The sequence below is a fragment of the Cherax quadricarinatus genome, chromosome 8 (genome assembly GCF_038502225.1).
Source record: "Cherax quadricarinatus isolate ZL_2023a chromosome 8, ASM3850222v1, whole genome shotgun sequence".
NCBI classification, from domain to species: domain Eukaryota; kingdom Metazoa; phylum Arthropoda; class Malacostraca; order Decapoda; family Parastacidae; genus Cherax; species Cherax quadricarinatus.
The window spans coordinates 12,317,138-12,334,339 of record NC_091299.1 but is presented as its reverse complement, the minus strand read 5'-3'; the positions used below and the strand labels follow the sequence as shown (position 1 = coordinate 12,334,339).

Below are 17,202 nucleotides of genomic sequence, written 5' to 3'. Positions count from 1 at the left end.
TGATGTGGCGTGAACACGTTATTCTAACATCCGCACATGACGCCCATACTTATTCCGTATTGCAGTTTGGGAAATCTTTAGTTATTCCTTAAAGTCTTGATCCCTGAGTTACTTAGTTTGGTCAGTTGGCACCAGTGTTGTTCTCCCTGTAGTGCAGGAATTAGGGCTGTTAAGTTACTTAACTGCCCTAATGCCCGTACGTCACCTAAGTTATCGTGATTGTTTCACATTGTCGTCTTCCTCACGTCTCCAAGTTTCTTAAAACTAATGGAAACAAATACTCAGTATTTTAAATTATTTATTTTTTAGCAAAAATTTACACCAACAAGTAACTGAATTTGTCACACAATAGATAAATAAAATTAGTGGATAAAATAAATATCATATAGTATAATGTGCAAGAAGATTAGAAAATCAGGAAATTAAATAAAGCCGATGAGTTATACGGTCTTCCAATATGAAGGCTGAAGCCTGAGTGAAGAAATGGTGTTGTCATGTTTGCAGTTTTATGGTGTGCCATACAGACTAGACGGTGTGGACACACTGAAGCCGCTGTCTTTCACACCACCTCCAATTCCAGTGCCACTTCCGATACCGGTTCCGATTCCGCCTCCGATTCTGGCTCCGATACCGGTTCCGATACCAGTTCCGATACCGCCTCCGATACCGCCTCCGATACCGCCTCCGATACCGCCTCCGATACCGCCTCCAATACCACCACCGGTACCGATAACCTCGCCGCCACCATGAGCGGCGGAGCTGAGGGCGGACTGGAGGTCCTCTCCTGTGGGCAAAGTTGGGTTATCACCTTCAGCATAGTTGACGAAGTACACTTGAGGAGTTTGTTGCTCAGGTGCTGGTACGTGTACGACCTGTTGGTCCAGTTCAGGCCGCTTGTTGAGGACGTACACAACATTTTTCGTTTGTGGTGGTGGTACAATAATGGGTTCTTGACCTGGTCCGGCTTCTGGGGTGCGGATGAATATGACATTGTGTTCTATCTTTGGTGGAGGAACATTTGGTCGTGGGCCTACAATTGGGGCCACTGGTGGAGCAGTGTACACGTACAAGTTTCTGGTGACTTGAGGAGTCACACAACCTCCGTCCACATGACGGATCTGTCCATCTGCACATCCACCTCCGATAAATCCAGCGCCACCAGAGAGTCCTGCCCCACCAGAGAACCCAGCGCTACCAGAGAACCCAGCGCTACCAGAGAACCCAGAGCCACCTCCGTTGAATACCAAGCCACCAGAGAAGCCAGCACTGCTGGAGAAGCCTGTTCCACCTGAGGAGTGACCTGACCCAGAGTGTGACGGGGGACCGTATATCTGCAGGGAGTCGGCGGCTGCGGCCGCTATCAACGAAACAAGTACCTGCAATGGAAGTGAAACGTTATCAGTTAGATAAATAATATTCGGATAAATCCTCTTGTAACAGATATCTAACCGTGAAAATCTACTTCACTATTTATGTTGTATGAAAATATTTTATTATATTGATCATACCTTTGTGACATAAGATTTTACAAATATTTTTTTTGGTTTCATGTATGGTGATTAGCAACTGAGAAATCTAGTTCATAAAAATATATTTCGGAAGCCCGAACAGCTAAAGAATTTTGAATGAATTGCCATTAAGAGACAAAAATGTTTGATAAAGTAACTGAGCAGTTTGTGATAATTAACTTTGGTCAAAATTCTTCCATTTTTTTGCTAGTGAACTCCGCAGTCTAGTACGTGTGATGTCTTAATTAGTGTCTCAATTTATTTTTTTTATACAATAACTCCGGCAAGAAAGAGTAATTCACTCAAAAAATTTCATGATGGCTAATTCCAGTCTTTACACTGGCAAGCAAAATTTAGAGTTTTTATACAGTTCAGAAACCAGATTCGTTGTTTTAAGCTAACTTAGATGTGCTGGATGACAAACCTGGTCTCTATCGCGTAAGATTTATTCTTAAATTTTATGAATAGTATTCTGGTTATGTAAGGTTGAGGACCCATATAATATATAATGATAGGTATTATATCATGCACAGATGCCTAATACCTATGGCATTATATCATGCACAGATGCCTAATACCTATGGCATTATATCATGCACAGATGCCTAATACCTATGGCATTATATCATGCACAGATGCCTAATACCTATGGTATTATATCATGCACAGATGCCTAATACCTATGGTATTATATCATGCACAGATGCCTAATACCTATGGTATTATATCATGCACAGATGCCTAATACCTATGGCATTATATCATGCACAGATGCCTAATACCTATGGTATTATATCATGCACAGATGCCTAATACCTATGGCATTATGTCATGCACAGATGCCTAATACCTATGACATTATATCATGCACAGATGCCTAATACCTATGGTATTATATCATGCACAGATGCCTAATACCTATGGCATTATATCATGCACAGATGCCTAATACCTATGGTATTATATCATGCACAGATGCCTAATACCTATGGCATTATATCATGCACAGATGCCTAATACCTATGGCATTATATCATGCACAGATGCCTAATACCTATGGTATTATATCATGCACAGATGCCTAATACCTATGGTATTATATCATGCACAGATGCCTAATACCTATGGCATTATATCATGCACAGATGCCTAATACCTATGGCATTATATCATGCACAGATGCCTAATACCTATGGTAATATATCATGCACAGATGCCTAATACCTATGGCATTATATCATGCACAGATGCCTAATACCTATGGTATTATATCATGCACAGATGCCTAATACCTATGGCATTATATCATGCACAGATGCCTAATACCTATGGCATTATATCATGCACAGATGCCTAATACCTATGGTATTATATCATGCACAGATGCCTAATACCTATGGTATTATATCATGCACAGATGCCTAATACCTATGGCATTATATCATGCACAGATGCCTAATACCTATGGCATTATTTCATGCACAGATGCCTAATACCTATGGTATTATATCATGCACAGATGCCTAATACCTATGGCATTATATCATGCACAGATGCCTAATACCTATGGCATTATATCATGCACAGATGCCTAATACCTATGGTATTATATCATGCACAGATGCCTAATACCTATGGTATTATATCATGCACAGATGCCTAATATAATACCTATGGTACATACAGTGACAAAAGCTAATCTTTTTTAACGTAAATTCATTACATATTTACGTGAGCTGAAAAAAAACAGAAATTTCCATACAATCATACACATATTAGCAGGGTTTTTATCACTTGTTTAGTATGACTCACCCACAGTAGTGCCCATCAATAGTCAACCATCAAACTGAATATCAGATTTTCCTGATATCCTTTCCCCGTGATGACTATGTCAGTGAAATCGTTGACCGTGTGCTTCTGTTTCACGGAAACTGAGATTGTTGGAGCAAAACGTAGCTCATGTTTGAAATCAGCGTCCCAAAATTCGTTATAAACACACGTTTTTAAACCTGATGTTAAACTATCGTTGACCAGAATTATCAACTCCAACGGGGATGATAAAATCCAATGGTGAATTTCATCGACAGTTATTATAAGGCACAGACCAGAGGTCAGTAACTTCAATGACATAGCTCGATTGCTAGCGCACTCAGCTTACACACTGAGGTCCGGGCGTCGATCCCCGGTACGGCTGGAAACATTAGGACGCATTTTCATAAGACACCTGCTGTTTATGTTTGCCCATCAGTAAAATGGATACCTGGGTGTGGGTCGCATCTTGGGACTAAATTGACCAAATTTGGCCGAAATGCTCTGCATAACAAGGGTGTTTTTATATAGTAGTATGTTACTGATGTCAGCTAGGCCTGTATGCCTTGTACATGTATTTGCAGAAATAAAGATGTTATATATTATTATTATTATTATTATTATTATTATTATTATTATTATTATTATTATTATTATTATTATTATTATTATGATGATGATGATGATGATGATGATGATTACATGTCACAAAAAAAAAAACGAAAAAACTTGATCAACATGGTTAGACTCTCTCCTTCATATACAACAGATTTGGTCGCTAAAACAATGAACGACGTGGAGATAAAGACCGTGCTGGTCGACTAGATTTCCCTCATACCCTGAAGAAGCTTTTTCTTATATTCAAAGCTTATTGTCTACGGTGAGATTATTTAGTCACAGTTTGTCTAGTCACTAACGAGAAAGTCCAAACTGGGCTCCAGAATCATGGGGCACCACCTCATAAGTAAGATTTATATGATCTCTGGCATTAATAAGTTTTGACTCTGACATCACATGTTTTTATCATTTTATTTTTATCTTCGGGGCTTAAGCGTCCGAGCATATACATAGTACTGCATCTCTCAATGTATATAAAGTTATATAAAAAGAAATAATGTATCTCACAAGTTAAAATTCGTCAGGAATCAGGATAAGTGTTTCCTGACGTGGGTCTTAGTCTTTTGATGACCAGCCACTTGGAGCTTTTGTTCATCTGACCGAGGCCTTCCACTGGTTTACCCCTCCACTGAGAGGCGTATCTTTGTTAAAGCATCACATCTCAGTACCATTCCTCTGCCGATGACACCAAAATACGCCGACGGATTAATTCTGATGAAGACAGAGCGCTACAGGAAGATCTAAACAGACTGATACAGTAGACAGAAAAGCGGCAGATGTAGACAAATGTTAATTTCTAAAACTTGAAAAGAAGATAACTATGGCACTTATAAATTAAATAATGTACATCTTACTCTGAATGCGAAAAAGATTTAGGAATTCTGGTCAGCAGTAATCTAAACCCAAGACAACAGTAAGTGTTCTTAATAAGCGAAGAGAATTCTTGGTTTCATATCAAGAAATATAAATAACAAGAGTTATACTTCAAATTTGTATATCGTTAGAGGGGCCTCATTTAGATTATACTGCACAGTTCTGGTCACCAAAATACAGAACGGACATAAATGCGCTGGCAGACGTTGAGAAGGATGACTACGTTGATCCCATGTATCAGAAATATTTCTTACGAGGATAGACTGAGGGGTGAGGCTTAACGTCCATAAAAGTGCAAAACTTTATAGTGTATATTACAATGAAATTATAGGCGTAGTTTGGTCCCTTACTCTTACTTCGAGGTCTCTCTCATTAACAGTGTTACTGTAACTTCTTGCTTGTTGATAAATGGTCAGGTGATACCGTTAAGATGTGGTAAAAGGCACTTATGTACAGTTCAGGACATTTATTTGAGGAAACGTTTTGCCACTAATGACGAAACGTTGCTTCTAATAAAGGTCCTGAACTGTACATAAATACCTTTCACCGCTTCTTGCTTGTTATCCAGTGTTACCATAATGCTGTAAGATTGTCGATCAATGTTAGTATGATCAAAGCTTACACTACAGATCCCTCAACTGTTGAAATATATGTTGGTACATCAGAAGAGGAAGTTATACCCTGCAGAGCTTAAAACAGATCTGTTGCTTTGTAAGAAAACTGCGCATTTATTGTTGTTGATATATTGATATACATTAACTTATTTTTCTTGAGAGTATTTGCCTGTTTAGAGAACATTATCTGGTACAGCAAACCGAGATTTCACTCTTTCGAGAGTGGAAATGAGGCATCATGAGGCTTCGGACTTGGGTTGGCCAGGTCCTAAAGAAACGATGACACTTAAGTATTGAAACGAAGATTTTCACTAATCCCCGAGTCGTGACGGATTTAATAGACTGTTACCACAAAGAAAGTTTTACTCAATACTACAAGAGTGATGGACTGAACACATCGATTCCAGGTTGAGGGACTGATTACCTCAAACTTCTACTCTCCTTACCCACTTCTACTTTGTATTGGACTGATGAAACCACTGTGTTGCAAAACGTTTCTTCAATAAAGATTCCCATGTGTTGCATAAGTATTTCAGTTCTTCAACTCAGTACTCTCACAATTGGGATTCAGGACAGAAATTAATCCAAATGGCAGTAATGCATGTCAAATTTTACACACTTTGTTATATTCACGTATGTGCAGAAACCTTAGTTTGCAAATACAGACATAAATTTCATATAAATTAATCACATCCCTTAATCCTGCTATGGCCCTGTGTTGAACAGAATGGATTTACGGCGATAAGCTAATGGATTAAGTAAAACCCTTTAAAAACGTTCATGCTATCTGACCAATGCACGTTCAGGTGAAGCAATGTTTACTCTGGCTGAGTTTCCGATCATTTTACCCAGCGCTACTGGGTAAATGAGCCTCTTGGTATAGTCTGGCACTCATAATGGTTCACCAGCCAGTAACCTCTTAGCACAGTGGCCATGACATGCACTAGCCTTCAAGAACACCACTCTCGCTGACCAGCCTCGTCAACAATACGGGAACTCTTGTAAATCTCTGGCGCTGTGAGAAGCTCCACTACACAGAAGGCAAGACGTTAAGGAAAGTCAGGAGGAAGCACTCACCAGTAGTCTCATGGTGGAATGTGATGTGTGGGTGAGAAGACGCTGTCTTTATATAGCGGCCTCTCACCATGACGGGCTAGCCTTGAGTCGCACTGAATTATCCTTGAGTCTTACGTTTCCAATACCTCGAGCTCTACCCAGCCCACCTTTCCCATTATCCTTGTACATTCATACTAGGTCATCTGGTTACATTTACTCTGCTCACCTGTCATCACCTCCCTTTGTTCTCGACATTACAGTGTGACCTGGGTGTGTTATTATTTTACTGGGCAGCTCTCATGTGATCGAGGTTCGTTGAATTGTTGTATGCTCGTCTGAGTCAAGACGATCAAAATAATTAAAGAAAAATAGATCCCTCTGAACTTCTCTCCTGATATGGATCTTTCTTAATAAATCTGTCATTATAACTGAATATATAAAAAGAAAGTTATCAGCTGTTTGTTTTTGGTATTTTAGTCGCGTTATACGACATGCGAGCCTAATGACTAAAGGATTCCATCCTCACCTCCCTGCAGAACTGTTATGCAACAGGCTTACTGGCCCATACTTGGCAGGTCAAACCCAAACCCACTAAAATTATTTTGCAACGTCGATATTGTAAAATCTAAATGAAATTGAAGAACGTCTTGCAGCACTGGTACATACCGTGCTAAGACCGGAGAGATCATCTCCTAGAAGACCACTGCATTGTTTCACCTTGGGCTGTGTGCTGATTCTTCCTTCAAAGGATTAGCTTTTGATTTCCTCCTATTTCCAGGTCCTGTATGACATCTACGGGTTTAGCGATCCCCCACTAATTTGGTAATAATAATGTACTGGTTCCATTGCTTACATGGTCTTTGATTCGATTGCGAGCAACAATGTACATGTAACGACTGCTTGTATTTTAATCCAGTACACCCTGAACAGTGCTCGGGTTCAGGAAGTGATCTCCAGATAGAAGTATCTCAGTCATCAGAGTTGACGCTTGTGCAAGATTCATAAAAAAAAAAATGACTCCTTCTCAACCAATGGCAGGTTAGAAAACTGAAGATTTTCCTTAAAACTCGCAGAGCTTCGTTCACGAAGAATCTGCTCCTGAGGCGTGATAATCATCGTTACTTAGTTGACTAGTGGGTCATAATCGTAGGGGTTGGACAGATAGCTAAATTGCATCATGTTATAAAAATCTAACTTTGCGAGGAATCGATTAGCCATCTGCTTCCACAGCGACTAGCACATAGGCTAGCACGGTTCTAGATTTCGTATTTTTTTCAAGTTTTTAGTTCTATTGTTGGTTCAGACACAGAGGCAGTGGACGCTCTCTTCGACGAATAACTTCTGTACAAAACCCTACTTGCTTATGATGCCGTCAGTCCTACAGTGTTATCTGGCACCATCACAGAACTGAAGAGACACCTTCGGTACCTAAGTTGCGAGACAGTGTCCACTGCACTCTTCAATGAAATCGTTCCTAATGGAGAAAAATGAGGTCTAGCCAACAGTTTACATTCAAGAAACTTGCTAGAGTCACCATGTTACCAGACTTAGTCATGGTTATCTCGTCGAAGAACACAATTCCACCCAGCAGGAATCTTGCAGTGATCTAACAGTGTTATGAGTACGTTACATTTCATTCGGCGTATGCCACACATTCATTACAGACATGTCCTCCAGACCAGCGAACCGGGTGCGAACCGGTTAGCACTTCGGTTAGTTATGCTAGCACTTTGGTTCAACCCAGCCAGTCACAGGGAAGCCCGCCGTAGTTGTGAAGCGGTGTCTGGGACTCGTGGATCATTATACATATACTTGCACGCTTTTTTGGTGAAGGAATAATAATGTATTTATTCAGTGCTGTGGAGAAAATTCTCCAGGAAGGGGATATCATCTCAGCCCTCTCAACCCCTTTCAGCCCCCTGATGGACTTGAAGAACTCAGCCCTTCCGGAAGAGGGCTAATGGCCTTTCTTAATTCTTCATGCAATGGGGAATTTATTCAACTAAGTCTATTTAAAGACATAAAATGAAATATACACAGCTGGGTAAATTCCCGATAAGTGTTGACTCTTGCTCGTTCCTCATTCCTACCTTGGTCATTGCCCTACGAGCAGGTGTACAGGCCACGAGACTACACCTGTGTTCGTAATAGTCCTGTTTATGAGAAAGTAGGCCAACTTAATTTTCGACCTCGCTCTCAACACACTAATGTTTTACTGGAATCATCTCTAAAAGTTTCTTTTACAAATGCGTTGTCACTCTGACTCCTTTACTGATACTCCTGTCGAAAGTGAAGAAATAATAATAATAAAAGGTTTAACGAGTTTAAGACTTTTATTGACATTGATAATAACATGTTCGCATGTGATTGAACAATTCTTGTATTTGTGAATGTTGCTCTCGTGTCTTTGAGTATTGCTGAACGGCTGTTAAATATCAGTGTCACTGTTCGGCTTTTACGTACCAGTGTTACTGAATGGCTGTTGTTTACAGTAATTTTGATGAACAACTCTAATGCGTTTCTGAGTGAAGTATCTAAAGTAACATATCTCGCTAATATTATGGTGATCAGCTTCAGTGTTTCAATATAGCTGCATCATCCATATTGCGCATTTTATTGCAGTTACAACGTTGAGATTGTGAATTATATTTTGGCTGTATCGTGACCTATTCATATTTTGTAGCTATATGGGGACATCTTGTGTTTTTCACTCGATTGGCCAATATAATATACAAAGCCAATTTCAGTACCGCCTCCCGTGCCACCTCAAATATCACCACCAGTTTATTTTTCATTAATTACAAATATCAGCAAATTTACTTCATTAGTTAAATATCACCACCAGTTTAGGTTTCATTAATTACAAATATCAGCAAATTTACTTCATTAGTTATATTGTTCAGTTTGTATATTTCACTGAATATGATGGCCAGAATGTGTACTACATTAGTTAAGTTATTAAGCTTGAGTTAATAATCACGTACATTGACTGGGACTTGGTTTTTCTACTTTATTTGGCAGAATAACTGATACTGATACATGGAGTCCAATATTGTACCCCTCTAGTTATGTCTTAGTAATTTCTAAGATACATAAATTGGTCAGCATTTACCAAATAAGTGCTATTCTCCCACTCTGAAGTGAAGGAATTAAGACAGTTATATTCATTAATTCGCCTTCACGTCTCTTTCTCGTGACTCTGAGTTCGTTAGAGCTCTAGAAAACAAATAAACCATAGAGTGAATTAGATATTTATTTGCTTTAGCAATAATTTAAAATAAATACTTGAATTAGTCACATAATACATAAATCCATCTATTGGATTAAATAAATATTCTACATAATTTTGTACGCAAGATTAGAAAATCAGGAAATTAAATAAAGCCGATGAGTTATACGTTCTTCCTGCGTGAAGGCTGGGATCTGAGTGAAGAAATGGTGTTGTCATATTTTCAGTTTTAGGGTGTGCCATATAGACTAGATGGTGTGGACACACTGAAGCTGCTGTCTTTCACACCACCTCCAATCCCGCCTCTGATACCGCCTCCAATGTCACCTCCGATACCACCTCCAATGCCACCTTCGGTGCCGCCTCCAATGCCACCTCCAATGCCACCTCCAATACCGCCTCCAATACCGCCTCCAATGCCATCACCAGTGCCAATAACCTCGCCGCCACCATGAGCGGCGGAGCTGAGGGCAGACTGGAGGTCCTCTCCTGTGGGCAAAGTTGGGTTATCACCTTCGGCATAGTTGACGAAGTACACTTGCGGAGTTTGTTGTTCAGGAGCTGGGAGGTGGACGACCTTCTGATCCAATTCAGGCCGCTTGTTGAGGACATACAATACATTTTTCGTTTGTGGTGGTGGTACAATAATGGGTTCTTGACCTGGTCCGGCTTCTGGGGTACGGATGAATATAACGTTGTGTTCTATTTTTGGTGGAGGAACATTTGGTCGTGGACCTACAAGTGGGGCCACTGGTGGAGCAGTGTACACAAACAAGTTTCTGGTGACTTGTGGAGTCACACAACTTCCGTCCACATGACGGATCTGTCCACCTCCACAGCCACCCCTGATGAGCCCTGCTCCACCAGAGAGTCCAGCAGCACCAGTGAATCCTGCGCCACCAGAGAACCCAGATAGTCCGCCAGATAAACCAGTGCCTCCAGAGACTAAGCCACCAGAGATGCCTGAGCCACCTGGGGAGAGACCGGAACCAGGTGATGGGAGACTGTAGCCTTGTAGGGACCCGGCGGCGGCCGCCGCAATCAATGAAGCAAGAATCTGAAACAGAATTCAAATTGTATTGGATAGTTTCTAATGTAATATACATTTTCAGCAAAGTTAACAGCAATGAAGAAACAAAATTCTTTAAAATTCAACAGTTGAGAAATATGTTGTTATTAATTCCTGACATTGATGCAGTTTCTTCCAACTGATACGTACTATGACATCATCTTGCTGATGACAAGATGCACACGAGACATTGCTTAACCCCCCTAAATGTTGCTGATCCCGTACAGTACGAAATCAACAAGACATCCCGCTGCCAGCTTTACCTTAAAGCATCAACTCTCACTCATTACCATTATTAGTATAACCAAACGCATTTCTTTGTAAGCTGAGAATTGGTTAGATGCATCTCACAATCCTTTGCTTGCAGATAATGCTACATCTCTATAAGCAACTTATGGCATGCTGCTGGCTCTATGCTACTTAATGTTGCTGACTCTTGTGAGATTTGTGTTGTGCTGGTGACTGTTTTTTTTTATCGTTACCGAATTCACTGGAAGGTTAGGTTAGGTAAGGTTCGTCATGAAACAGGACAAGTGTTTCCTGACGCGGGTCTTAGTCATATGATGACCCGCAGCTGGAACTTTTGGTCATCTGACCGACGCCTTCTACTGGCTTACCCCTACTGTATGACCCTTGTAGGTATAGCGCTTCTTTTTTTATTATAATAATAATTGCTGCCTTACCCCTCAATCCATTTAAATATTATGGTAATTCGTCGATGGAATTTTTCTAATAATCGATGAGCCTTCCTGAATCACTATAAACTATTTGGTTTCAGTTTTAATATATCTTAGATAATTTTTTTTTATCTGACGCTGGTTATTTTATCTGTGTTCTGGTATGACTACTTCTATATTTGAAGGGATTAATTTTAGCTTGTGAGTGAGAACTTGGTCTCCAAACAAGTGTGAAGCTTGATATTGTATGCATCAGTGAATAACATTTTAGTCCAGATGTTCTGTAAATTGTTGACGTTACTTTACAAACACCTCTCATTTATTAACTAGTGTTCATAACGACTCACATCTCTAACCTTTTACTCAGTCTTGACTCAAGAAATCGTAATAACAAGATTGTAAACAAACCACGGTCCAGGTGGGGTTAAAACTCCACAAGAGTGTGATTCATGCAATTATTGGTGTAACCAAAGTGTCCATTACAGCTTCCATGGCATTACCTACACTCCAGGATATTGGAAGCTAACATTATTTTAATGTATCGCAACATGGAGAATGTGCCTGCCAAAACAGATCTGTTACGCTGGAAGGAAATAATCACACTTCTTCCAGGACTGTTTCCAGAGTCTAAGTTTCTCATAAACAATCTTCTCATTTTAATGTTAATTTCTTGACGTAGTGCCCATCGTCAGTATCTTAAGTCTTCGGTAAACTATCAAATGCTATTTTCTCAGGTTAGGTTAGGTTCTGTTAGATTAGAATGGCTAACGGTAGATTTACCCAGAAATAACTAAAAAAAAAAGATATCGTCTGGGAAAAAGAAGATAGTAACACCACTCATACCTTAAGTGATTTTCCTCAGAATATCGCCCCTTTCAAATTCCGTTAGTGACATTTCACACTTTAGAACGAAACAAATTGTGTAAATAAGGCGTCATGAGGGTTCGGAGCTAAATGTTCCAGATGACTTTCCCTATGTTTACATCCCAAGGAAATGATGGCACGTATTAAAATAAAAAAAAATTAACTAAACCCTCGTCGAGTTAGGTTCTAGTGTGGCCACAAGGAAGTTCTACACCACACAGTCACACTCTAGATTCAGGTAGAAAATAACTCATATTCCTCTTTTCTGTCAAATTATTCACAGTTTTGTAACTTTCACCAAAGTAGAAAATCTGTTTGCAATGACAAGAATAATATGAATGTGAAGTAATCAATATCCTGAATCTGGAGTGCGAAAGAGCGAGGCGGCAGATTTAGCAGACTTATGGACAAGGTAAAACTCTTCGTAATAATTCCCTTGTGCCATTGATGGTCCGGAAATACAAATGAAATTGCCACCTGTATAACGCAAGTTCAAGTCATTATGAAACTCTGTTTACTCTATATAACAGAGTTTGTAGCATGCGTTTTGCTGAAGACTAGCGTGTGAGTGAGCCTCCCACTCAGCTGAAGTCACCACCTAGTAACGTCATAGCACACACATTGTCACTTGTCTTCAGTAACATTACTCTCTCACTTGTCAACAATATGAGAACTCGTGTAATAAATACGCTGCTGCTGTGAGAAGCACCACAGCACAAGAGATAAGACACTAAGAAATGACTGTAGGAAGCACTCACCAGTAGTCTCATGTTGGAGTGTGATGTGTAGGTCAGGCGACGCTGTCTTTATATACTGGTACTCTCACCCTGACGGACTAGCCTTGAGTCTCATGTTTCCCATAGCTAGCATTCCTGCCATGCCCACCTTTACAATTGTCCTGTTATTGTCATACCAATTCAGATGGCCACATTATCTCCCTCCCCCCCCTCCCTCTTCACCTGACATAGTTTCTCATAATCGTCGTTCTGCACTTTATGCATACGAGTTTAGATGATTAAAATCATAACTGTCTGTATCTCAACTACAGCCTCCTAACATAGTTCATTATTAACGCACCTGGCATGGATTACCAGCTCTCTTCCCGGCTTATTTTCACTTGATACATATACACACCTACACACGTTTATCTTCCCTCTTGGGTATCATAAACGTAAAAGGAACAAAAGGATCAAAGCCATACGTAGAGAACATCTTCCTTTATTTTCAGTTACCAGAAGTTTCGGAACCTCAGACTTCCTCATCGTTACTAAAACATAAAAGAACATAATGTACAGTATATATAATATCCCACTGAGACAGTCACACGGAATACGGTTCTAAAATGCCTCAAGAACGGACAAAGCTCGTTTCCTAGCAGTGAATGCACCACATGCTTCGGGATTTCTTTTTTGAGTGCCCCTAATTGGCCCTTGGGCACTCGCCTTGATCCTCTGGCTTTGACATTGATGTAGCTCTTTTCCTATATGCGGTATTGTATCAACAGACCAATTTGAACTCCCTGGTCTCACCTGCCATAAGTCAGACGAAAGTAATGCCAGACACGATTAGGTCAGTGATATCAAGCGAAGCTTCGCCACATCCCGTTGCCCACGAAAATGGGAACCTCAGATATTTTAGGTTCAGTGGCAGCCAAAAGTACCCAGATAAGAGTCGCCATGTTATTCTGAGAAGACAATACGCTGATAGCATGGAACTACACTTGTGTGTCTACAATACACAAATAACTCGCACATAGGAAACACTGGTTGACGTCTACCTGAAAGGAGTGGCGCCGCCAATTTCAGGAAGGAGTTGTATGATAAAGGCATCAGGGAATCCAAGGACCAGAGAGCAACCAGATTTCTTTTCCACAGACTTTGTGTTGCGGTTCAGGAAGGAAATGCCATCAAGGCAGGGTGGCCTAAAAAAGAAAAACTTTCATCATCATTCACTCCATCATTGTCTTGCCAGAGGCATGCTTACACTACAGTTATAAAACTGAAACACTAACATCTCTCCTTCAGAGTGCAGGCACTGTACTTCCCATCACCACGAATCAAGTCCGGCCTTCCGGTTTCCCTGAATCCCTTCATAAATATTACCTTGCTTATACTCCAATAGAACGTCAAGTCCTATAAACCATATGTCTCCATTTGCTCCTATCTAACACGCTCACGCACGCTTGCTGGAAGTCCAAGCCCCTCGCACACAAAACCTCCTTTATCCCCTCCCTCCAACCTTTCCTAGGCCGACCCCTACCCCGCCTTCCCTCCACTACAGTTTTATACACACTCGAAGTCATTCTATTTTGTTCCACCCTCTCTATACGTCCAAACCATCTCAGTAACCCCTCCTCAGCCTCTGGATAATAGTTTTGGTAATCCCACACCTTCTCGTAATCTCCAAACTACGGATTCTCTGCATTATGACATCTCCACTACCTCCAGCCTTCTCCTTGTTGCAACATTTACAACCATGCCTCGCACCCATACAAAAGCGTTGGCATAACTCTTACATTCCCCATTTTGTTTTCATGGATAAAGTTCTTTGTCTTCACAGACTCCTCAGTGCACCACTCACCTTTTTTCCCTCATCAATTCTATGATTCACCACATCCTTCATAGACCCATCTGCTGACATGTCCACTCCCAAATATCTGAACATATTCACCTCCTCCATACTCTCTCCCTCCAATCTAACATCTAATCTTCCGTTACCTAAATTTATGGTTATCCTCATCACTTTACTCTTTCCTATGTTCACTTTTAATTTTTTCTTTTACGTACGCTACCAAACTCATCAACCAACCTCTGCAACTTCTCTTCAGAATAGGTAACGAATAGGTAAAACTTGCGATTTTTGCTTAAATAGCAGCGCTCTTCTTGCCGAATAAGGCAAGCGAAAATTTGTGTGTGCAATAATTTCGCAAAAATTATTCTGAACCTAACGAAAAAAAATATATTTCATTGTGTTTGTTTATTATTAAATTATTGTAAACTTGTCTAAAATATATTTAAATCGATTAGGCTAAATTAAATTGCGCTTGTTATAATAAGGTTTGCTAATTGACCAACTTTTACCTATTCGGCAACACACACACGCACACACACACACACAGTCCCTGTTTGCAGATGACGTGAAGTTGATGAGAAGAATTCACTCGATCGAAGACCAGGCAGAACTACAAAGGGATCTGGACAGGCTGCAGACCTGGTCCAGCAATTGGCTCCTGGAGTTCAATCCCACCAAGTGCAAAGTCATGAAGATTGGGGAAGGGCAAAGAAGGCAGCAGACGGAGTACAGTCTAGGGGGTCAGAGACTACAAACCTCACTCAAGGAAAAAGATCTTGGGGTGAGTATAACACCAGGCACATCTCCTGAAGCGCACATCAACCAAATAACTGCTGCAGCATATGGGCGCCTAGCAAACCTCAGAACAGCATTCCGACATCTTAATAAGGAATCATTCAGGACCCTGTACACCGTGTACGTTAGGCCCATATTGGAGTATGCGGCACCAGTTTGGAACCCACACCTAGCCAAGCACGTGAAGAAACTAGAGAAAGTGCAAAGGTTTGCAACAAGACTAGTCCCAGAGCTAAGAGGTATGTCCTACGAGGAGAGGTTAAGGGAAATCAACCTGACGACACTGGAGGACAGGAGAGATAGGGGGGACATGATAACGACATACAAAATACTGAGAGGAATTGACAAGGTGGACAAAGACAGGATGTTCCAGAGATTGGACACAGTAACAAGGGGACACAGTTGGAAGCTGAAGACACAGATGAATCACAGGGATGTTAGGAAGTATTTCTTCAGCCACAGAGTAGTCAGTAAGTGGAATAGTTTGGGAAGCGATGTAGTGGAGGCAGGATCCATACATAGCTTTAAGCAGAGGTATGATAAAGCTCACGGCTCAGGGAGAGTGACCTAGTAGCGATCAGTGAAGAGGCGGGGCCAGGAACTCGGACTCGACCCCCGCAACCTCAACTAGGTGAGTACAACTAGGTGAGTACACACACACACACACACACACCACACCACACACACACACACACACACACACACACACACACACACACACACACACACACACACACACACACACAGGAGCTCGGACTCGACCCCCGCAACCTCAACTAGGTGAGTACACGTTTCCTAGACTGCAGAAAGGCCTTTGACACAGTTCCCCACAAGAGATTAGTGCAGAAGCTGGAGGATCAGGCACACGTAAAAGGAAGGGCACTGCAATGGATAAGGGAATACCTGACAGGGAGGCAGCAACGAGTCATGGTACGTGAAGAGGTATCACAGTGGGCGCCTGTTACGAGCGGGGTCCCACAGGGGTCAGTTCTAGGACCAGTGCTATTTTTGATATATGTGAACGACATGATGGAAGGAATAGACTCTGAAGTGTCCCTGTTCGCAGATGACGTGAAGTTGATGAGAAGAATTAAATCGGACGAGGATGAGGCAGGACTGCAAAGAGACCTGGAGAGGCTGGACATGTGGTCCAGTAACTGGCTTCTCGAATTCAATCCAGCCAAATGCAAAGTCATGAAGATTGGGGAGGGGCAAAGAAGACCGCAGACAGAGTATAGGCTAGGTGGACAAAGACTACAGACCTCACTCAGGGAGAAAGACCTTGGGGCGACCATAACACCGAGCACATCACCGGAGGCACACATCAACCAAATAACCGCTGCAGCATACGGGTGCCTGGCAAACCTGAGAATAGCGTTCTGATACCTTAATAAGGAATCGTTCAAGACACTGTACACTGTGTATGTTAGGCCCATACTGGAGTATGCAGCACCAGTCTGGAACCCACACCTGGTCAAGCACGTCAAGAAGTTAGAGAAAGTACAAAGGTTTGCAACAA

General features: G+C 41.2%; 1 protein-coding gene and 1 pseudogene across 1 annotated transcript; both read right to left on the bottom strand.

Moving 5' to 3' along the window:
* Positions 1–281: 281 nt before the first annotated feature.
* On the bottom strand, positions 282–6,526 carry LOC138852400 (uncharacterized; annotated as a pseudogene).
* Positions 6,527–9,717: 3,191 nt separating this feature from the next.
* Positions 9,718–13,102, bottom strand: LOC128685218 (uncharacterized). The gene is made up of 2 exons (XM_053771719.2): positions 13,076–13,102; positions 9,718–10,764 (listed from the first exon to the last, which is right to left on the bottom strand). The coding sequence occupies exons 1-2, from the start codon at positions 13,085–13,087 to the stop codon at positions 9,937–9,939; spliced, it is 840 nt and encodes a 279-aa protein (XP_053627694.2). The 5' UTR covers positions 13,088–13,102; the 3' UTR covers positions 9,718–9,936.
* Between the last annotated feature and the right edge of the window lie 4,100 nt (positions 13,103–17,202).